The sequence below is a fragment of the Arachis hypogaea genome, chromosome 11 (assembly GCF_003086295.3).
Source record: "Arachis hypogaea cultivar Tifrunner chromosome 11, arahy.Tifrunner.gnm2.J5K5, whole genome shotgun sequence".
In the NCBI taxonomy this organism is placed as follows: domain Eukaryota; kingdom Viridiplantae; phylum Streptophyta; class Magnoliopsida; order Fabales; family Fabaceae; genus Arachis; species Arachis hypogaea.
In genome coordinates this window covers 27,456,743-27,482,021 of record NC_092046.1, presented here as the reverse complement: position 1 = coordinate 27,482,021, position 25,279 = coordinate 27,456,743, and the positions used below count along the sequence as shown (strand labels likewise).

Here is a 25,279-nt window from a genome sequence, read left to right as displayed (position 1 = left end):
TTGAAGCAGATTATGTAAAGTTTTAAAAACAAAATGCACACAAGTTTGGCTAAGAGCTAAAATATTTCCTCAAATATTTTAGAAAGATAGTTAGGTGCATAACTTAACCAAAAGTAATTCATACAACTCGGAAGAGAATCAAATGCTTGTTCAAAAAATTCTCAAAGTCCATATTCAAACAAGCGTGTATAACATTTATAGTAAGGACGAAAGAGGAAGTTAAACTCTTTTTGGAAAAGAAATTCCGAGGTAAAAATTTGCTTACAATTTGGTAAAGGAAATAAGTGGTGCGTTACAAACGAACAGATTTCCACTAAACAAGGAAGTTCTTCAAAACTTTATTTAAAATAGTGCATGCCAACTTTAAAACAACTTTGCCAAAATTTGAACAATGGTTTCAATCATAACCAAGCAACAGAAAAAAAAATTCCGTTTAGTATTCCTTCAAAGAGAATTCAAAACTTCTTTAGAAAGTTCAAGACAAGACTCCAAAGTGTTCTTGAAATCACCATCTCAGAAAGATATTCAAGGAGATTAGAATGTACTTAAAAGGAGTCAAGCCATACAAGAAAGGATCTTAAATTAAAGTAGTTCAAACAAGATCCACTAGACATGAAACATCAAACAAGTCTTAAATTGATCCAAAAGAATACAAAAGTCATAGAAAAAGATAACTCAATCATTTGTAATTTCTCAAGGATAAATTTTTAACTAAAAACTCTTGTAGAGAAAATGAGAGAATAAACAATGCACTAATTTGAAACGAATCAAGCTGACTCACATATGGATGAGATTCACAAGAGAGGACAAACCAAGATCAATGGTAATTTCACAAGATGTAAAAGATTAGTTAAAAACAGAATCACGTATGACATTCATAGAGGTGAAAAGCTTCAGAAGGAACGAGTCCGTTCATAAGAAGAAAGCTATGAGTCCAACATTTTCAAAAGAACAACAATGGCATAAACCATGTAGTATGCTAAATCAGACTCAAATCAAAATGAATTAAGTAAAGTTTATCAAATGAAACTCAACCGGGATAAAAGCGAGAAATCCCCTTTCTTTCCAGAATTTTGAAAAATACCTCAAATACATAATCAAATGAAGTTGTGCATTGGAACTATAGTAAAATTACTAGAAAGTCAAATTGTATTTGAAGTAAATGCAGTTTCGCAAACCAGTAAAAGTACAGGTGAGGTATTAGAAATAAATAGTTGTCAAACTGTATAAGAAATCTTCAAAGTTCCACATATAGATAAGTGTATATCTAGTCAACAGCAATTTTTATAAAAATCTCAAAATTAGCTGTAATCACTGTCAAATAAGAGGAAAACTGAATCAACAAGTTCTCTAAGAATGAACTCGGAATCCGAAGTTTAAAAAGGTACAGCGCATTAAGATAAGTTCAAAGCTATATCAAAGATTATTTGAATCAGAAAGAACTCAAACAGAGGAAGATAGATACAACAAGAATTCCAAACGAGCATATGCATTTAAGATCAAACAAGAATGCATATGGATAGAGGAATAGAGTTGAAAAATCAAACTACTTTTCAAAAGGACTAGCAAACAAGAACTTCAAGTTAGGATATGAAAGAACAGGTCGACTTGAATAGAATTTCAAGACACACAACTGAATAGCCTCGAGAAATAGTTTCTAACGTTCCCAAAACCCACGATTCGCTTTACTCAAAACTCGTATAACATCTATGATAACCCATCAATGCTTTCACGTACATAATTCACTAGTATTAAGCCGGCCAAACTTAATATCAGGAATTATGCAATGCAAGACTAACAGCGTTAATCAATAGACCGTCATGTGCATAAAGTTCTAATTCTCGTCATTCGACAAGACCTAATACATGACAAACACTCAAAGTATGCAACTGAAGTATAGTCGGTCCATTCCTCAGGCTCTACAGGAAGGACTGATCTGATACCATAATGTAACACCCTAACTACCAAAGCTCACGCTTCCGGCTGCGTATATATATATATACTCTGATAGCTCGGACATTACGACGACTTTTATATTATTTTATACTAAAATATGAGCCTGTTTAAAACTTTAAACTTTAAACCGCTCCCACAAATAGATTTGCTATATAACGTACATCCATACATACCATACAACTTACAGAAACTCATAAAGAGTACATCCATATATATACATACAAATATATAAATATTATTACAAGCATTAACCAATACAATCCATATCCCTCTTACAGAATATATCAAGATAAAGGCAAGGGTACAATAAATAATCTAAGGCAATACAAAGCATCTCAACAACTAAATAAACTCTTCGTAACTTCTGCGCCCATATCCTGAAAGGGGAAAAATGTAGGGGGGTGAGAACATCATCCTCGAAAGGGTTCTCAGTAGAGGGTTTTGGGGAATTACTGTAATAGGATACGTGAAGATAAAACGTACTAGTGATTAATAACCGTCTTATACCTCCTTTTCAAAAACAACAGTTTACAATAAAAGTAAAGTCTGGAAATCTTTTCTGAAAGAAGAACCGTTCAATTCTCAAGAACTCAAAAGCCTTTCAAAACGGTTTATCTATGCGGAACCAAAATAGCCTTTCATATTTTTCCAAACCATAAACACACAAAACCGAAACCAACCATCGGTCCAGCTCATTTCAACCACGGCCCTAGGCCCAAACAATCCAACCATCAACCAATCAACACAGTCCAACAGAGTCCTAGTAACAAACAAAAATAGGAAGATGCAAGCACAAACAAACAGTTATTGCAAGTAGAACAATTAGCAATTAATCACATAGGCAAACCAAGTATAATATGCACACCCAAATAATGTCACATAGATGCGTATGATGCATGCCTGTCCCTAGTGGCTGATGATATCATCTGTCGGTTATAGAGCCAACCCGACAAGTCCTGGTAGCTAACCATTGGACTGTCCCTCTGTCGCGCATCCCCAACTCGAGTTATACTCAATATAAACTTGATCATAATCATGATCCATATCCAACACCCTCACTGGTGTATATTCACGGGGGCGAGCTCATCCATGCTTTCACAGTGCCCGGCCACACTTACGACATAGGGTCAAAAGAGCTTTGAGTCTCAACCTGGAGCACGTGGTGGCTAGCCACTGCTTTCTCCCAGGGTAACTCTTATCTCCGATAGTGGAAGTGCAACATTCACATTTATCAACGATTCAGCATAAACATGCATTCAATCTCATCCATGGATCAACATCCATCTCAGCCATCCGGCTCACGGTTCATTCTAGAACCAGCCAATATTTATATCATACACAGCCATTCCGGCTCATGGTTCAATCCAGAACCGACCAATATGTATAATCATACACAGCCATTCCGGCTCTCAACAAAACAGCACTTCCACATTCAAAATCATCAAATTCATGAAATCGGCATTTAAGCCATAAATCATTTTCTCAATTCATTTCACTTTGAAATCAAGTTTCAACTCTTTTCAACCTTGGCTTTAAAGATCTCATTTCTCAAATTATCTCAGGTTCATAAGCCACAACTTTTACTCAAGGTAAATTCCCCTTTTAAAACCATGCCACTCTCGGCATCCTCTTTTCAAAACTTCCATAACCATGGAAAGTTAAAGATTCATTTTGAAACATTCAAAATCATCCATCCAATCAATGGGATTTTATAACAAAGTTTCTCGGCAGAGTCCCAAGTCTTTAGGGGAGAATAACATAACTCATTTCGCCAAATTCATTTAAAATCATTAAAACCTTGGCTTTCCGATTTGAGTGATAAAATAGGATCTAAGCCAAATCGAGTCACGTAATCATTTACTTCTTTCAAAGCCATTTTCTTTACTTAGGCAAGACCAACTTCAACCCCCATAATAAATTCTAAAGCGTTTCAACTGTTCAAAATTGCCTTAGTCTTGCAAGAATTCAGAAGTCAAGAGTACTTCAAACCTTTCTCAAAACATTTCAAAATGAAACTTGTCAATAGACATTCAGGTCCTTTCAAAATCATTAAAACTTCTTTAATTGAAACCCCAAGTCAAATTCAAAGGCATAAACCCTTTTCGCATTCAAACAGCTTTAAAACACAAGTTTCATCTAAATAACTTTCTCTTGAAAGAGAAACAATGCCTTTCTTAAGAAGCAAGACTAAATCACAATTTCCTCTTTAATAATTCATTTCGAAAGCATGAATCATCCTTTTCTTGATAATTCAAATAAAATTATAGAAGTCTTTAACTCATCATTTTCCAGACAACATTTCAATAAAGACTCGGATTTTATAAAAATTTCGACAGCACCTCCCCTAAAACTTGGACTTTGCCACTCAGTTCGGGTCCCAACAAAACCATTCCACAATCCTTTTCCAACAGCCCGAATTCCAAAATCAGTTCAAGGCAAGCCAAATTCAACAGTCATCTCAATTCCATATTTCAAGGAAACCGTTTCAAAAATCAAATCTTTATCAGCCGAATAAACTCATTTCCAAAGCTCTAAAGAAACGGTTCAATAACAATCATTTATCAAAAACCAGATCATTTAAAGCAAGCCAGGCTGAATTCAAGAGTGTATTCTATTTTTCACATCATCAAAATAATTGACTCAATTCAAACCAATCCTCAACGGATTAAACTCAGATTTCAAATCTTTTAAAGAATCAACTTCAAAACATTACATTTCACAAAGCCGCACAACAATTCAACCAAACCAACATCCATAATCACTCGAGTCAATCAAATAACACATAAGGCAGATACAATTCACCAAATACACAATATCTCACAGCAGTATCCATATGTAATAATTCCAATATATAAGAATACAGTTTTAGGAAAGTGCCCCTACCTCAAAACGCAATTCCATAACCCAAACGCCTCATCAAGTCCTTTCCGCCTCAACCCGAACTGACGGCAACCAAAACCTCAGCTCCAAGCCACTTTCGCAACAGTCCCAACAACTCGAATCGCAACATACAACAACCGAAACTCAATCCTATAGCAATTAACGCCACAAACCTCAGCGTATGATAACAGAACGGTAACTAAAAGGCTTTCAAATCTAAATGCTTACCGAACCAAAAGAGGAACGGCTGAACTAGAACAGTGGCGGCCTCCGAACCGGATCGGCGGCAGCCACCTCAAGCGGCAGCGGTGACGACTTCCGATCACGATAACCGTGACTGCACAACAACGTCATGACCATGAGACCCAGGAACAGGAAGGATTGAGAACCAACTGCAAAGACCCTTACCGGCGGTGGTTTCAGCGGCCAAGGCGGTTTTCTTCGGCGGCCATACAGTGGACCACAACCACTGCGGCAGCGAGGTCTTTCCGGCGGCCAGAACTCTGGCGACGCAGCAGCAGTGACGTTTTTCGATAGCAGAGGCTTATCGGCGCACCCCATGAGCGGCGACAAGGTTCCCAACAGCAGCTGGGCTTCATGGCGGCAGAGTAAGCACGACTGGCAACGGCGCGGCTGCAGGTCACGGCGCGTACGGCGGCGACGCGGAAGGACTCCGACACGGTGGTTGGACCTCAGCTCGGGCTCAGATCCATTCTCTCCTTCGTGCGTCTCCCTTTCTCTCAGCCTGGTTTGGCGACTCGCGGATGGACCGAATGAAGGCGGCACGGGGACGGTGGAGCGACGGCGAGACGTGGGATGACGGCAGGACGCGTCGGCACGCTCTCTTCTCTCTTCCCTTGTGTGACAGCCCTCAAGGCGTGGCACGACGGCGTGGCAAGATGGGATGGCAGCGTTGAGCAGGACGGCGGCGCGATGGCCGCGGTGAGACCAGCACACCGGCACGAGTCTTCCTCTCCTTCTCCCTTATTCCACGGCCCCTTCCCCTTACCCCCATTCTTCTTTCTTTTTCGTTCTTTCAGAGAAAAAGGAAACTTTGTGTGTGTGTGCTGCCACTGCTGGGTGTTTGGTAGGAAAGGCTCGGTGGCTATTAGGGTTAGAGATTAGGGTTTCATGTTTTTGAAACTTAGGGTTAAGGGTACTTTGGTAATTTCAAATAAAATTGGAAATAATGTAGTAATTGAAACCCAAACTAAATCCAACACTAATTGTATATAGAAAATACTATTTGCTCATTACTTTTACAAATTATTTTCAATAAAATGTCTAACTCAAATAATTAGAAATAATATAATTAAATCCTTTATTTTCCCAAAACATTAGTATTAATATTTAAAATATTACTTATCTAATCCAAGTCATATAAAATCCTTATTATTTCACAGCTACCAACTTTATAATTTGAATATAGGAAATAATCCAATAATTATAAAATTGGATAATAATCATAACTTATCTCAAATTAAATAAATCAAAACTTGCCTTAGTTATCTTTAATAAAAAACAATTTCTGAAATTAAGGCTATAAATAACTATATGATTTGAGACTTGATCATAAAAAGACTTTTCAAAGGTTCTGGGTCTTACATCTAGAGCACACATAAATGATGGCACACCAAAAGCATGCTGAGTAGCACTTGCACTTATTGCATTTTGCATGAATGCATCCGCCACTTCGTCCACATCTTCCTTGAGTTTGTCAACGACTTGGTAATTAGCTTCGAACTCCTCTTCACTGTGACTATTATTTTCATCCTAGATCAATTCCCTCCCTTCATCCAGATTTGACTCGTATTCAACCTCAGTCGCAACCATTTTCTCAAACTCAACAAATAGCTCTATCACTAGCACATGAGCTCGAATATGATAATGAATTTAAAACATCTATTGCATACTTGTTTCATCAATAATGGGCATGGTTTGAAACTGTATTAACTCGCCAAATATTAACACGGGGTTTCCATATAATATATTTCTCACCCTCTTCGAAATATTGCTTTCGCTGCTCTCACAAAGACTGCTTTGTAGCGCCACAAACGTCATAGTGCATAGAATAACAAAAGAAAATGGATGTTTGCAGATAAAATTCACACCTTTTTGTGCGTTTGGTATAACCTCATTATTATGATACACTCACAAATTTGTACTACCTTCCATTGATTGCCACACTCACCTAAAGAACCTCCAAAACTAACAACACATTGATAAAAAACATACAAGAAAGGAGAAAAATTTGGACTCACGGATTATATCACACTTCATATTGTATGAAAAGTGATTGGAAAAGTGTGAGGAGACAATGTATGTTTTATACAATATGTACAATGGAGTTAATTTGAAATTAAAACTAAATTATAGGTAACTAATTAATTTTGAATAGTTTCCAATTTGAAATTTAAATCAAATATTAAGATTACCGTCGGTTTTGAAAACAATTAAACTACCTCCCTCTCTCACCTCTCTCTCTCAATACGGTTTGTCAATGTTCTATGCCTTTCTCATGGAGTCTCGCCGGTACACTAACGCCACGGTCACCAGCCGCCATCAGAAATCGCGCCGACACTGTTCCAACTGGCGTCGTTGCCGCACAGGCCACCGCCAAGGGAGGACGCGCATATTGTGTGGGTCGAACTAACAGCACCACAGCAACCCGGACGTCCAGCGCCTCCGTCGCAACCGGTGTGTGCCTTCTTCCCGACACCGTCCTCACCTCCTCTGATGTGCCTTCGCTTTCTCCCATTCCTTCAAGTCTCTTCTCACCGATGATACCACCATGCTCTTCTTCTTCTTCGGATCCAAGCATGGTTAGCTTCTTTCATGATTTGACCCCTATGCTTCACAATAGTGCCGCTTTTGTCATGACTAGTCCTTCAAAATTATGTTTCACCACAATAATAGTTTCTTTTGTTTATTCATCTTCTTCTTCTATTTTAATGGTCAATTTAGGATGGTCATTTTAGTAGGTATGCGGATGGTTATTTTATTTTTATGTAGATGATTATTTTGATTGGATTGAGTTTAGTTATATATAATTAAAATATGTTAGATGTTCAATTCATTAGGTATGCTGATGATTATTTTTATCCTTTAGTGGATGGTTATTTTTATTAAGGGTGAGTAGCGTGTGGCAAGTCAAGTAGCGATGGTGAAATGGGATGATTATTGATGAAGGTGAGGTGGCCGCCGGTTGAAAAAGAAGAGAGTATTGGAGAATTTCATATGGTTATTTTTTTTGAAATAACTAACTGAATTTTTTAAAAATTTGAAATTTAAAATTGGAGAATTTGAAATTTGAAATTTATTGTGAAATAACTGAATAAGAGTTTTTAAATTTATTATTTCGTGAGTAATTTTCATTTTTAATTCATATTGGACTAAATAAACAACTCATTGTACACATTGTACAAATACCTCTATTGGCTCCCTAACGGGATTCAAAGTGATTTATTTATAGCTGAGTTAATTCTATAAAATTATATTTTCGCATGCTACAAAAGATAAATGTCAAAATTAGGTGGTTTTTTCTATTGCAATAAATAACACGTGTTACACATATTGCAAAAATTTATTGGCCATATATGTACATTTTACGTGCCAACTCAATTCACGTGTATTACACCAAAATTTTGACCATATACTAATTTTTCAGCCGCATATATACTTAAATGTTAAATTTATTTTATTTATTTATTAAAAAATTCATAAATATATGAATACCATATTTCAATAGTCTATCTTTCTAAAATTTTACATACAATATATGTTGATAAAATAATTAATAAAAAAACAGTTTTTTAATAAATTAAGATTTTTTATGTATTTATCTTACATTAAAAAACTATAATTTTCAGTTAAATATTATTAACAATATCTTAGTAAGTCTCATTACAAAAATAACTCAATAGCGTAAGGGAATTGATTTTTTCATAGATTTATCTATAATAAATGAGTATTTTTTTATTCATACAAATATAAAAGCAATTTTGTTTGTTAGGATATTGATAATTTTTTTATGAATTTAATTTTAGTACATTAATAATATAAAGAAATTAAATTTATATATTTAAAAAATTTTAAATAGTAAATTTAAAAATTAATTATTTTTAATATAACAATACACAATTACTTATTCGTATAAATTTTTTTATAAATTGATGATATATGAAAGTTAATTTTTTAATATTTTGGGTGTTGTGATAAAAATAGATGTTCATCATTTAATAATTTGGACAGCTCAATTTCTAATAAGAAGAAAGTTCAAATTCTCAAAATAGATTACATTAATAAAGTTTGAAAATAAAAAATTTAGTATGTGTATAAATAAAGAGCTAAATCTCGGATACGATGCAATATATATATATATAATCCTCTCAGTTATATTGAGATAAAAATATTAGTGAATATTAATACTAAAGTTTTTTATTTATAATTTTTTATTTTATATTTATTTTCTCTTTCTTATTTATTTATTTCACAACATGTTATCAGCACGAGACTTTGATCAACATTTAGGAAGACTCAAGTAATAAATTTTTATTATGTCAAAGTTCTCTTATCTTAAATTTAATACTCTTGATATATTTGAAAATAACTATTTATCATGAATATTAGATGGCGAAATTCATCTTGATTTAATAGATTTTGGAGATACCATTAAAGTTGAAATCATCCCAGAAGGATAAAGCCAAAGCCATAATCTTCCTTCGTCCTTATCTTGACGAAGGATTGAAAAATGAATATCTCACACTAAAAGATCCTGCATATATATGAAAGAACCTTGAAGAATGATATAATCATCAAAAGATAGTGATACTTTCTCAAGCCCGATATGAGTAGACACACTTGCGTCTACAGAATTTTATATCAATAAATGAATACAATTCAGCAATGTTCTGAATTACCTCACGAATGAAATTATGTGGGAAAAATATAACTGATAATGATATGTTAGAGAAAACTTTCTCAACTTTTTATGCCTCGAATGTGCTCCTACAGTAACAGTATCGAGAAAAAGAATTTAAAAAATATTTTGAGCAAATTTTTTGCATTCTTGTTGCTAAACGTAATAATGAATTGCTTTTAAAAAATCATGAAGCGCACCCTAGATGAGGTAAATGGCAAGGTTTTAGTAGTAAGAAAAATTATGGAAGGGAGAAAAATTATGTTCACAAGAAAGGATCTCACCAGAAGTGGGATATAAAAAATAATGGACAAAATAAATCAATAGAGGATAAATATTTTCGTTGTAGTGGAAAGAGCCATTAGTCTTATACCTATCGTAGTCCAAGGCACTTAGTTAATCTTTATCAAGTATCCTTGTGAGAAAGAAAATGACAAATTTTGTTTCGAATGATATTGATAAAAATTACACCATTTATTATGATGTATTTGATTTCTTTGAGGATTCTGAAGGAAATATTGGTCATTTAATCAATAATTGAAAAGTTTAATATTTAGGTTCATTAAGTACTTATGTAAATAAATAATGTAAGAAACTTTTTGTTAAGTTTTATTTCCTATGCATTTGAATTTCAAGTATTATGTATATAAATAATGTTTAATAAAATATTAATATTTATTTTTAAGAATTTTAAAATCACTAAATGTGTCCAATTTTATAATAATAATAATAATAATAATAATAATAATAATAATAATAATAATAATAATAATAATAAATTATTTTAGTATATGATATTATTTTTATGTACAATGCTTCTTAAAAAAATAATTCCAATTAGAAATACAATTTTACTGCGCATATACTTTTATTTATTTTATTATTATTGTTTGTCTTTGAAGAAAATCGCAAGGACATATAACGAAGATATTTACCTTGCGGATACTGCAAGTTCGCATATCATTTTCAAAAGTAATATATATTTTACTCGTCTTGTACAAAAAAATATGTTAATACAATTATTGTCTCAGACAATGTGATAAAAAGCTTTGGAAGAGTTATAATTTTATTTTCTAGAGGAACAAAATTCATAATAAATAATGCATTATTATTTACTAAGTCTCTAAGGAACTTGTTGAGTTTTAAAGATATTCGCTGAAATAGATATCATATTGAAACAATGAATGAGGAAAATCATGAGTACTTATGTATCACAACTCATGATTTAAATAAAAAGGTTATATTAGAAAAGTTACCCTCACTTTCTTCTACGTTATATTGTACTAAAATCAGTGCAATTAAATCACATATCATTGTAAACTAGAAGTTTACTAGTCCAAATGAATTCATAATTTGGCATGATTGATTGGGGCATCCTAGAACAACCATGATACGAAAAATTATTGAAAACTCTCAAGGACATTCACTAAATAACCAGAAGATTTTAAATCTAGTGAATTTTGTTGTACATGTTCTCAGAAAAAGCTAATTTTAAGGCTATCACCAGTAAAGATTGGATTTAAGTCTTCTGAATTTCTAGAAAGAATTCAAGGCAATATGTGTAGACATATTCATCCACCATGTGGATCTTTTAGATATTTTATGGTCCTAATGGACGTACTTTTGAGATGATCACATGTGTGCTTATTGTCTTCTCGCAACTTGCTGTTTGCGAGATTACTTGATCAAATTATTCGATTAAAAGCACAATTTCTAGAAAATTCAATCAAAATAATTCATCTTGATAATACTGGTGAATTCACCTCTCAAGCTTTCGATACTTATTGTATGACCGAAGGTATAAATATTGAACATCCAGTAGCTCATGTTCATACACAAAATGGACTAGTAGAGTTATTTATTAAACGGCTTCAATTGATTGCTAGACCCTTACTTATGAGAACAAATCCCCCAACCTCTACTTGGGAATATGCTATTTTACATGTTACAGCACTTATTTATTTGAAACCAATAAGTTACCATCAATTCTCTCTCTTTTGTAATTAGTTTTTGGCTAGCAGTCAAATGTTTCCCACTTGAGAATATTCAGGTATGCGATATATGTTTCAATTGCACTGCCTTATCGCACCAAAATGGAACCCTAAAGAAAATTGGGGATATATGTTGAATATGATTGTTCTTCTATAGTGAGGTATCTTGAGATACAAACTAGAGATTATTTAAAATCCGATTTGCAGATTGTCATTTTGATGAATCAAAATGTTTAACATTAGGGAGAGAGAATAAGTTTCTTAAAAAGGAACTTAACTTGAATGCATCATCCTTGATGCATTTAGATCCTTGATCAGGGCAATGTAAATTAGAAGTTTAAAAGATTATACATTTGTAAAAAATAGCAAATAAATTACCTGATACATTTGCTGATACGAAAAGGAGAACTAAATCCTATATACCAGTTGAAAATACCCCAATTCAAATTAATATTCCAGTTGGACAAATGACCACTAAAACAAATTCACGTCAGAAGTGTGGTAGGCTTTTCGGTTCCAAAGACAAAAATTCTTAAAAAAGAAAAGAGGTCAATACTGTTCCTGTTGAAAAAAAATAAAGACATAGTAAAGACACTCGCAGTTGTCTAAAATTTTGATATAATTTTGACACTAGAAGACGTTTAGGTACTTGAAAATTATGAAAATTGTGAAAATGATGAGATCTCGATAAATTATGTCTTTACATGAGAAAAAATGGAACCAAAATAAAATAATTATCATTGAAATATTTGCATATAATGTGGCATTAAACATCATGCACGAAAGTAAAGATCTTGAGCCAAGAACAGTCGAAAAATATTGACAAAGGAATGATTGGCCAAAATTGGAAGGAGTTATGAAGGTTGGGTTAGACTCACTTGCAAAACGTGATGTCCTTGGATATATATGGATAAGTCATACTCCTTAAGTATCCCAATGATCGTAAGGCCTTTGGATGTGAAAAATGATCAATTCCATCCTAAAGAAAAAAAATGAAGATATCCTTCGTCCTGAAGTACCATATTTCAGTGTTATTGGAGCACTAATGTATATTGCTAATAATACACGACCTGGCATATCATTTGCCGTGAATTTACTAGCAAGGTATAGTTCTTCTCCAAACAGAAGACATTGTAATAGAATCAAACAAATCTTTCAATATCTTTATGGAACAGTTGATATGGGTTGGTTTTATCCATATGAATCCAAGTCACAATTAGTTGGCTACACAGATGTAGGATACTTGTTTGATCTACATAAAGAAAGATCTTAAACAAGATACCTATTCACATATGGTGATACAGTTATATCATGGAAGTCCACAAAACAGACGATAGCAGCAGTATCCTCTAATCATGTTGAAATACTAGCGATATATGAAACAAGTTGCGAGTGTTTTTGGCTCAGGAGTTTAATTCAATATATTCTGTCATCATGTGAACTAATTGATCATAAAATAGCTCTAACTATTATGTTTGAAGATAATATAGTATGCATTGCTCAATTTAAGAGTGGATATATCAAAAGTGATAGAACAAATTATATTTCGCCCAAATTCTTCTTCACTCATGATATTCAAAATCAAAGAACAATTGATATCTAATAGATCCGTTCAAGCGATAATCTTGCAGATTTATTTACAAAGTTACTTTCAAAATCCTACTTTAAAAGATTGGTACATCAGATTATGATGCGCCGATTTCGAGATATTAAATAATGTCGACAAGAAGGGAAGACTGTACTCTTTTTTCCTTGGTCAGGTTTTTCTCTGTATTGGATTTTTCTTGACAATGTTTTTAATGAGACAGTTCTCATCATAAAGGATATTGTACTCTTTTTCCTTCACTAAAATTTTTTTCCAATGAGTTTTCCTTTAATAAGGTTTTAACGAGACATAATTCTAAATAGACATACAAGGAGAAGTGTTGTGATAAAGATGGATATCCAAATTGGGGCGGCTCAATTTCTCAATAAGAAGAAAGTTCGAATTCTCAAAATAGATTGCATTAATGAAATTTGAAAATAAGAAACTTGATACGTGTATAAATAGAGAGTTAAGTCTCAAATAATAGATACACATCAATAACATAAACACTTCTCTTTATATATGATGCATCATATAAAAGTTAATGTTATATTAAAATAACAATATTAGTAAATATTAATACTAAAATTTTTTATTTATAATTTTTTATTTTATATTTATTTTTTCTTATTTATTTATTTATTTCACAATATTGGGTTAGTTTTAGTTTTTGTTTTCCCCAAGTGAGGGATCAGACCAAAAGAAGTATATTGTTCAATTGACTAGATATTCATATTAATATCATTTCTTCATTTAATAATTAAAAAAAATTAACGAGTTATACTTCAAATGACATAATCTTTTCATTCTTACTTAGAGATTTTGGGTTTAGTCTTATTTCTATCTTTAGACAAAAAAAAAAAAGAAATAATAACAAAAGAAAACCAGCCTTCAAAAGTCAAAACCATAGTTGAAAAACTCAGACCGACCATCCATAGTTGAAAAATTTAGACCGACCCATATGGTCGAACTGAAAAACAAAAACCAGCGACCCGATTTCTAAATCGATCTGGTCTGGATGTTGGACTTGATACGAACAAACCCGGTGAGAACCGGTTTGATTAGGTCGAGTTATGTAAAACTGGTGAACCGGAAGGTTGAGAAACCCAGACCGGTTGATAATTTTTAGAAAAAAACCCTAACCCAAAACGACGTGGTTTGATTTTTTGTGACAAAACGAGAAAGAAATCCTAGGCACTTCTCAACCCACCCACCACCTAACCCAGCTCTCTCTCTCGCGTGTCGCCGCGCCTCCGCCAGTGAGTCCTCGAGCTGTGCTTCCTGCAGCCGTGCAGCGTGTTGTCGTCGTCCGCCATCACTGCACCCAACGCCTGGTGTGCTCCAGTGCTCGCGTCTTGCCTCTCTTCCTCCAGCTGTACTTCCTGGTGAGTGCTCGCGTCTCGCCGCACCGCGCCTCCGTCCCTCCCTCTCCTCTCTTCCGTGGTTGTTGCTGCCTGAACTGCTGCTCGTCCTCCACCTTCTGCCTCTGCAACAACAGGTGAGCATTTATTTTTTTTCCAGGTTGATTAATTGATGTTATTGCTGTGAATTTTATTGTTGATTGGTTTATGTGCGGATTAGAAGTAAATATGGCAGTGGTTGAATTGAAATGTTGAATTGGTTTCTGAATTGGTTTACGAATATGAATATGCAGGGGTTTGCTGATTATGAATATGGTTTAATTGTTGAATATGCAGCGGTTTTGTTAATTGTTGAATTGGTTTCGCTGATTATGAGTTTTGTTGATTGTTGATTGTTGCTGTAATGATGCTGGTTTGTTTTGCTATTAGTTACTTAGTTGATTGAATTTTTTTTCTTTTATGGGATTTTAAGATGGCTTCATCAGAAACACCATCATCCCAAGAACGTCATATGAAGACGGATATCTAGACTTTGAAATTATTCTTTGGACATAGTTTATAGATTTTTATTTTTATTGTGTCAAATTAAGATACTACTGTAGTGGTGTTGTCTAATTTTATGTCTATTTTCGTATGTTATTTTTAAAATTTGAGACTTGCTTCAAATTTAGTGAAAATATGTATTTCAAAATTCAAAATTTAATTTTATGTTTTTGATTATTATATATTTTTATTTAAATAAGACTGGTTCAACTAGTGATTTACCGGTTGAACTAGAGATTCAGTGACCCAGTAATTTGACCGGTTCAGTCACTGGTCAGTTCTGACAACTATGTTCAAAACCACCACCATAAACCTCTCGCACTGCAGATCTCACAGGAAGAAAGCTGTGACTCGACGGTTCTATCTGTTCCGAAAGGAAGAAAGCTCAGAAGTTGAGGTACCACTCTATGACTCTGTTTCTCTCTGATGATCTAAAACCCAGTTAATGTAAGAAGAAAAAATAATGTCAAACTAGCGCGTGGTTTGGTAACCAATTCCTCAACTAACAGCTACTCACCAATATATAAAAATAAAGGAAAAAAGTAAACAAATCATTCTGAGTTTCTTAACTGGAACATATTTTCATGTGAGAAACATCAATAAATTGAGCACAATTCTGGAAATTGAGTCTCAATTTTGAACCTATTTGATTGTTGTTTGCAGTGGTAGCAGATAACTGGGAGCGGAAATCCTGTTTAGGAAATTCAGTGTTGTCAGTGAATATGGCTGTGAATGAATTAGACACGGAACAAGACCTTGCACCATCAAAGAAGAAGCCACTTTCTGAGGATGAGAAGAGGTATATATCTTTGGTTCTTTTTGTTTTATTTGAAGTTTGATGATGATTGCATTCCAAATGTTTTTGTTTTGGGAAAATAAAGGAAGAAGAAAATTGTGCCTGGGAGTTTGATGAAAGCGGTTGTGAGGCCTGGTGGTGGTGATTCTGGACCTTCAGATGGTGATCAGGTTATTTTTGTGATATGTGAATATGCATTTTTCTAGTATATAATAGGTAAAATATAAATGCTTGTGTTAATCAATGTATATGTTTTCTATCTCAGGTTATTTATCATTCCACAGTTCGAACATTAGACGGAGTGCTTGTGGAATCTACTAGGTCTGATTATGGAGGTGAGCTCATTTAATTTAAGTTGTTTCTTGCCTTATTAATGCCCATGATTAAATTGGTGAGTGTGAGTTATGGTGATTGGTGTGCATTTTGTTCCAAAAATTGATTGATTTAATCCTGTAATTGTGGTTACTAATTACGTGATTTGTCCTTTTTTGTTTAATAATTGAATTGGATGAGGTACTACTTCTTCGTAATCTCCTAGACATTTGTAAATCTTGACTTAGATTCCATTGTTTGCTTGAAACTCGATATGCAAATTCATAATGGAAAGCACTTATATAGAACATTTTGGAAGTTGAATGTTCAAATATCTTAAATTAGGCTTTAAATGGCAATATATCTTTGATTATTTCCTGTTGAAGACATAGTTCCTAGGTTAGATAACTGTTTACATCATTGCAACAGGCAAGGGCACACCAATAAGACATGTTTTAGGCAAAAGCAAGATATTATTGGGCTTGCTGGAAGGAATCCCAACAATGTTGAAGGGTGAAGTGGCAATGGTAACATGCTAATTATTGAATGTTGTTGTCTTCCTGGTCTAAATCGATGTGATTTACTTAGAAAGAATAGGTTTGTGTTTTCTGCTTTTCTACTTTTGTGTAGGGTTTGATATGAGGATTTAATGATATATATTTTACACACACATTCTCAATTTCTGTCTTTATTAGGCAGAGATATTCTATTTTTATCATTTTTCTTATAATAAAATTTTCTTTAAACTGAAAAATTGCATAACTCTATTGGTTATTTTTTTTATTAACTAGATTGTGTAACCTATTCTTGCAGTTCAAGATGAAGCCTCAGATGCACTATGGTGAGGATGATTGTCCTATTTCTGCTCCTGATAGTTTTCCAAAGGAGGATGAACTTCACTTTGAAATTGAGCTGATAGAATTTTTCAAAGCCAAGGCAAGGATGTATGCTTTTGACTTCTTTTCACTTTCGTTCTCCATCTGTCATATCCTAGTGAATTTTGGTTTCTGCTTACTTTTTGCATATCTGAAGACTTCCAGTTGTTAATTGTGGTTCTCTTCTGATCACAAGATTATTATTCCCTCTTTGCTCAAATAAGTATCCACTTTTGAATTTTCATGTGGATTAATAAAATGATTGCAATGTGTTGGAGTCATAAAAGTTAAAAAGTAAGTTGCAAAAATTACCCTTGATAGCAATAATTACTCTATTTAATTATTTACTACTTTTATTCCCTCTCATCCATTAATTAGGGGTATGACTAGAAAAAAAATGGTAATTTTACATTAATTTACTAAATGGACACTTATTTGTGAAATATATTTTTTTTTTTGAAAAAAAAAGCTGGATACTTATTTGAGAATGGAGGGAATATTATTTTTTTATTGTCTATATTTTCAATAATATTGTAGTGTTTGTTAACTGTATTCATAAATATTCTTGCTGTGTTCCTCAGTAGTGCAGAACTGGTTTTCTGGTGTTTATGTGGTATTTATATTCCTTTTTGAATAACTACTTCTGGTATTGAACTTTGTTCTAATTATATTTTGTGATTTTGTTTATATTTCCAGGTTGTTACTGATGATTTGGGAGTTGTGAAAAAGGTATAATTGGTTTGGATTCTTCATAGTTAACGAAAGTTTCTATATGTTTTTGTGGTTTTGGATGACTGTAATAAGAAATGTGGTTGTTGAACCAAAGATAAACAAAAAAGATTTGCTTGTGTCTCAAACATGGGAGTCTACACTTCATATAAGTAGAAGGTTGCCACCCAACTGCTTGTGTCGTTATTGTCATATGCTAGTGTAAGATTACCATTGCAGCCAAATTAAACAGATAATATGGAGAATAGAGCAGAATATAGTGTATAGTGGTAGATAAATCTGAAGAATAGAGTAGATAGCAGAAGAAGATGGAATAGAAGTGGAGGGGATGAATGATATCATTGAGATATCATTCTTGCCTCAGTAAATGTATTGAGATATGCAGAAAAGGAAGATATAAGTAGCATTCGAGAGGCTACTACTCTCCTATGAGTTCTATCAAGCCTAATTTCCCAGATAAAAACCCCTTGAACTCTCTTCTCCTCTCTTATAGACAATCTCATCTCTCTCTCTCTCTCTCTCTCTCTCTCTCTCTCTCTCTCTCTCTCTCTAACAATATTATCATTCACCTTGTCCTCCTAAATCATGTGAGTGCAAAACAGCTAGCATTAAAATTATTTACTAATTTGATTGTTCCAGTTCAAGATAGAGTTCAATGCTGCTTGAAATTTCAGAGTTTGTAATTTTATACATATATTATATTTATAGTTAGTTTGTTTCTTATGTTAAATTCGTGGATTCAAAATTTTGTTAACATGCAATCTGAAAAAGGCACCCTCTTTTGATGAGAATTGTTCATTTTAAATCCGTTATCCGAGTTACATTATACATTTCACCATACAACTATTTTTATTACTGCAGGTTATTAATGAAGGTCAGGGTTGGGAATCTCCAAGAGAACCTTACGAAGTGAAGGCTTGGTAAAACTGATCTTTGTTTTCATTTTTGTATTGTCCTTCCCCACTTGTTTTAGGCTGTATGGAACTTTGTGATGATATTTTGTTTGGTCATTACCAGGATTTCAGCAAAGACAGCTACAGGGAAATTGATTATGTCACATACAAAAGGAGAACCATACTTCTTTACATTTGGAAAATCAGAGGTGGTTAAATTAGATATCTTTGCTTATGTATCTGTTATTTTCCTGTTAATTGTTTTGTCATGGAATACTTGTACTGCAATGAATCGGTTGCCTTTAATATGCCAAATATTTCTGTGATTTGATGAGTTCTGCTTATATATTTATTTTTCTTGATTCTGCTAGGCATTTTGTTCCCTTAAAGTTAATAACAGCAGTAGGCAGCAGGGGAAAAATAATACATTTCTTAGGCATTTTTGCATTAGAAATATCCTAGAAAAATGCTTGTTGACAATAATGTTGATTGCTACGCTTTTCAACTTGGCAATTACCCTACCTCTGTTGAAATCAGGTACCTAAAGGTCTTGAAATGGGAATAGGAACAATGACTCGGGAAGAGAAGGCTGTTATATATGTTACAAGTCAGTATTTAACTCAGTCTCCACTGATGCCTGTAATAGAGGATTACGATGAAGTGCAGTTTGAGGTGGAGCTCGTCCACTTTATTCAAGTGAGCAAGATCATTCTAACTATAAATCGTGATTTATTATTGAGCTTGTTGAGGAATGAAATCAAAATGTTTCAGCATTCTTCTTTAATTATCTAATTTTCTTTTTTAAGTGATAGATTTATAGATCTTACTTTCTATTCTGCATTGTTGAGTCCCCATAACTATTTCCTGATATGTATCTTGCATAGTTGTATTTTCATTGTATGTCAGTATAACTTCATATAATAGCCAAACGATTGTGGTATTGAAGTTGGAATTATATTCCTTGTTAACTGGAAAGCTCCTGGCCAGTAATCTTGGTTGCTCTTAATCTAGGATGCACGAAATGGGTTTGTAACCTGTAATGTTATTGGTATGACCATGGGTGTGGTATATTTCTGGTATTTCCCTAGGCGGTTTCGCTTGAAGCAAACTTATACTTTGTATTGATGCTAGTTATGTTTGAAACATTTTATATTCTTTTCTCCCTGAGCAAGACATTGAAAAGATGTGAAATTTCTTGCTGGTGACATATCAACAGGTGAGGGACATGCTTGGAGATGGGCGCCTAATAAAGCGCCGCATTCGTGATGGCAAAGGTGCGAACTAAGAATTTAGTGTTAGTATTAGGACTTCATGTCTTATAATGGAAATACATAATAACAATTTTGTGGAACATGCCTTGCTGATTGTTGAGTCATACCAAAGATGGTTTTTTGCTATGAGTTCAATCCTCATTGTGTTTACATGAAAAACTAATTATGTTCTTGCACTTGCGTAGCCTTTGTGCTAGTTCTTTTTTTTTTTCTTTTTTTTTGGATGACTTATTATCATATTGCATTTTGTTTGTTACAAATAGGTGACTTCCCAATGGATTGCCCTCTTCATGACAGCCTACTTCGTGTACATTACAAGGGCACGATTGTCAATGAAGAAAATAGAGTATTCTACGATACAAGAGTTGATAATGATGGTGAGCCTTTGGAGTTCTGCTCTGGAGAAGGTCTGGTAAGTTGTGGCATAAATGAGCTAAAGGGCTCTTTGGATATTCATTTTCCATAGGTTTTTCTGTCTGGAAAATCCTTTTGTAGAAAGTCAATTAATAATGTCCCCTTTCTGTTATAAACCTTGGAAATTTCCTTTACATATGTTGTTGCACTGTAATCTCCTATTTCCTTTCTGTTAGGTGCCAGAAGGATTTGAAATGAGTGTTCGTCTGATGCTTCCTGGAGAGATAGCTCTTGTCTCATGCCCCCCTGACTATGCATATGATAAGTTTCCAAGGTTTGCGATTAAACCCTTTAAACTTTGACCTTCAATTTATATTTCTTGAAGTATTCCACTGCATTGGCAATCAAAATATCTCAATTCCACATATTTCTTTCATGATCAGGCCAGCAAATGTCCCTGAGGGTGCTCATATTCAATGGGAGATTGAACTTCTTGGTTTTGAAATGCCAAAGGTATGTTATCAATAACTTTAGTTAAATTCAAATTATTTAATGTAGTTGTATATTTACATCTAGCAATTATAAGACCTTCAATGCTCCAATGTAGTGAAGGTGTCAATTGAACGTAGAAATTATAGATAAGGATGATAATTCAAATATCAAACTGCAGGTGATAAACAACAAACGGGGAGTTAAATCTCATCATCAAAGAATATAAAATTAGCTTTTTTCTATTTTGCAAATCTTTGATCCCTTGTTATTTCTATGTTACAAACTACACACCACTTCCTTCTGCATTATAATTTAATTCTCATTGCAGGACTGGACTGGATTGGACTTTAATAGTATAATGAATGAGGCTGAGAAGATCAGAAACACGGTATGCAAAAGATATGCACAATTTTCATCATTCAATCTTTAGCTTGTTATTGGTTATGACATGATGGTGCATGGCACAATTACCAGATATGCTTGTGCATGTCTTTTTTTCTGTATTTTGAGCAGCACTATATGGGGAAGGAACCAATTTACCACTTCCTGTGAAAGAAACCTGTAGTTTTATTTCAATTGTGTACATATGCATATTCACACTAATGGACAGATGACACTTTATCTATCACTATCGTGCAATGAATTAGTGGTTTACTCTTGCACTGAATTTATTTCAAAGTCGTGCTTTACTGTTGCACTGAATTTATGACTGATCTACCATCTGTTGGAAATCCCTGAATAGATGACTATAGGTGTAATATTGTTTGATTTCTTGTTTCTTCAATTTGCTTTTAATTCTAATCTGTTCTATATAATTGTAGCTTCAATATGGTTTATTTGGTTGGTACATATTATTTGTTTTCAACTTGTGCAATAATCCCTTACGTAGGCATAATAGAATGCAATGTATTTACCTTTGTTTTGAACAAAGAATTGAATGTCTCCTGCTGCCAATTTCAGGGTAACAGGCTATTCAAAGAAGGAAAATATGAACTTGCAAAGGCAAAGTATGAAAAGGTATATGTCCTCTTGTGATACCAAATCATATACAAGCAACAATAGTTCTCGTACAAGGCTCTTATTCACCTTCCTTAAATATCTTTTTTGCATTGATGTCAGAAGTGTTGGATTTAGCCAGATAAAAACTATGTATTTCCAGATATTTCGTCCTCATTGAGTAGGAAACTAGGATTCTTAAATCTCAATAAACACATACTCAAAATTCCCACTTTTAGTTTATGATGTCATGCATAGCAACTGTCATTATGAATAGTGTTCAGAATTAGTGGACCCATGGATGTCTTGTAGATCGGATAGTGAGAGAATAGAGAAAAGATAGATACTCCTATCGTAAAAACAAACTTTGGACCATGTATTACTATTTCCATGGGAAACTGTAAGGCCTAGCAGTAGCAGCAGAATAAGAATAGAAGCTGTAGTATAGAATTATAGAAGAGAGTAGAAGAAAGAGCGGATAAGAAACAGAGGAGCTGGAAGATATCAAGGTGATACTCTGCCGGTGTCTGATGTCTGATGTATTCATTGAAGAACTAAGTATTGAAAGGAAGGAAACAAGGTAGCATTCGGGAGGTTATCACTCTCCTAAGGTCCTCCCCAGCCTAGATCCTTCTCCGTGTTGATTCCCTTCATCCCCGTTATATACACTGGCAATCCTGTCTCCTATAACATAATTCATCCCTCACTTGTGCCCTCCCCACCAAATTTTCCGGCTGTCCTATTTGTTACCTCAGCTGGTCTCACTCTATTTGTAAATAAAAGGCAAAGGAGCTATTTTACCTTTCCCTTCTCTAACTAACTTAACTGCTTTTTCCTCATTCTTGTTTTCTTTACTTGGGTACTTAACAGTGACAAACATCTATTTTTAGTTAGGCCTTTCTCTTGTGTCAGTAAAATGATGGGGTAAGTCTATATATACAAGGTCTATATCACATTCACCTCTTAAGTAGTATTTTTCTGTCATCAAGATATTGATGTTAAAACGGGATAAACAGTATGATCAATAACTATTTAAGTGGTTTTTTGCTGTGTCAAAGTCTCACCCTACCATGATACCATTGAAACTTGCTAACATTATGTGGTTGTTGGTAACAGGTGCTACGAGAGTTTAATCATGTTAATCCACAAGATGATGAAGAAGGAAAAATATTTGCAGATACACGGGTAAGCGATCTTGTGTCTCTTTCCTTGTTTTAATTTTTATTAATATTCTTAAGAAATGTAGACTAATTCTTTTTGTATATCTTTTTCACTCATGATTAAAGAATTTGTTACACCTTAATGTTGCTGCGTGCTATCTGAAAGTAGGAGAATGCAGAAAGTCCATTGAGACTTGCAACAAGGTATGCTTCATCTCTGCTATCATGTATCTTCTCTTTATTTCATTTGGATAATTTTTATTACTTTGAATTTGAGGGTAAGCCTTTTGTTGGTAAAAGAAGTTATTAATTTTTAAGTAGATAATTGATGTTCCCTGTTGAGAGAGAATGAAAATATAAGAAACGTATGGGCTAATTACCAAGTAGGCACTCAGCACTGTTTTTTCTAATTAGCAAGTAGATCTTCTTACTGTACTTGGCTTAGCATCTAAGATTTAGGGACTCCTTGGATCTTTATGAAACTCTTGTTGTTATTTTGTTTTCTTAAATTGAACATAGCATTTGGCTTTATGTTCTGTATATTAAATAATGCCTCGTAATATGCTTTCTTCATTGAATGATGCAGGTTTTGGAAGCAAAGCCTGCACATGTCAAGGGTTTATATCGTCGTGGAATGGCCTACATGGCTAATGGAGATTTTGAAGAAGCAAGGAATGATTTCAAAATGGTACGGATCTTCATACTGTACTGGATTTAGAATCTAAGATGTAGTCTCATCCATTTCTAAACTCACATATGCGCTATCTTAGATGATGAAAGTTGACAAGTCAGCTGAACCTGATGCAACTGCAGCTCTTTCGAAATTGAAGCAGAAGGAACAGGTCGGTTTGAAAGCAGTTATTATCTTCTAATATTGAACTGAATTTGACTATAAATTGGCCTTGTTTTGGTTCAATTATTTCCTGCTCCACCACAAACTTTAACTGTTTGAAATAATTAATCTATGAACTGGAGCCATGCCTGTTTGATCTTTGGTTTGGTTTGACCTTATTCTTATATCATTTCACATGCAGGAAGTTGAGAGGAAAGCTCGGAAACAATTTAAAGGGCTTTTCGACAAGAAGCCTGGAGAGATTTCAGAAGTCAAAGCTGATGAAGATGGAAATCCAAGTACAAGTGAAAACCAGGACAGTGAAGAACACAGTGACGCCGATGGAACAAATTCAGAGGATTCTCATGAAGCTGCACCTGACGCACGTCCAAGGAGTTGGATCTCTCTCTTTTGGCCTACTGGCAAAAGAATTTTTGAGTCTCTTGGTCTGCAAAGATGTACCATACTGTGATTTAACTTAAAAACATGAGATTTTAGCCATAACACAAATTCTTAATGTATTTGATGAGGTTACAAAGGCTGAATTCATAAGCCACGGGCAGTTGGGCACCTATCCCTTAATTAAAGGAGGAAATAGCATCCTGCCTTCCTCTTTAACTAGAGATTTGGGAAAATAAATTATAGATATTAACAGCCTAAGGAAAGATTTTTTCCTAAACTGTACAATTGAGCAGTTTGTTGACTTGATTGTGAAATAGTGACCGGCATTCATGTGCGCTATCTAAAAAATAGTTGGTGTGGCTATTGTTTTTTAACTTTATTATTATTATTATTATTATTATTATTATTTTGAAAGAAGGAACAAGCTCAACATATAGAGTGGAGCGTACAAATGTCAGAAAAAATAAACTAAAGCAACTCCTATGTTATGTCCGACATAGCCATCAACAAGGACAATTTACCATAATAAATAAAGTGGCTTCTAATATTACCAATATACACAATTTACAAAATGGATACCAAAATGTATTTTTCTCATAAACTATGTAAACCGCGACAGGAGATCCGCGGTTTACAAATACACGTATACCGCTACAGGTGTCGCGGTGTGAATGAGTAGGCGGTTTATGCGTGAATGAGCAGTGTGCAGAAACATAAAATAAAGTAAGTCCATGGTAAATAAAAACATACATAACACATACATAAGTCCATGGAAGTAAACTAAGTACCATCACATAATACAAAAAGTACACGACAAATCAGACATACATAGGTATCATCAATGAAAACATAAAATAAACAGCTACGGCTCCTGCCTGTTCTCATCCTCCTCGTGAGAGTCATCCCCGAATAAGCCTAAGAGATGCGACCCTG

The 25,279-nt window shown here is 33.9% G+C and overlaps 1 protein-coding gene across 1 annotated transcript; it reads left to right on the top strand.

The window, feature by feature from the left end:
- Positions 1 to 15,787: 15,787 nt before the first annotated feature.
- On the top strand, positions 15,788 to 24,720 carry LOC112720577 (peptidyl-prolyl cis-trans isomerase PASTICCINO1). The gene is given in 22 exon segments (XM_072206632.1): positions 15,788 to 15,820; positions 15,898 to 16,033; positions 16,116 to 16,200; positions 16,296 to 16,365; positions 16,772 to 16,869; positions 17,156 to 17,278; positions 17,914 to 17,946; positions 18,808 to 18,866; positions 18,964 to 19,048; positions 19,377 to 19,535; positions 20,056 to 20,113; positions 20,374 to 20,522; positions 20,701 to 20,798; positions 20,908 to 20,977; positions 21,285 to 21,344; positions 21,917 to 21,973; positions 23,069 to 23,137; positions 23,239 to 23,316; positions 23,699 to 23,800; positions 23,883 to 23,954; positions 24,147 to 24,344; positions 24,346 to 24,720. Coding segments are annotated over 21 exon segments (1,881 nt in total). The 5' UTR covers positions 15,788 to 15,820; positions 15,898 to 15,956; the 3' UTR covers positions 24,427 to 24,720.
- The last annotated feature ends 559 nt before the right edge of the window (positions 24,721 to 25,279 follow it).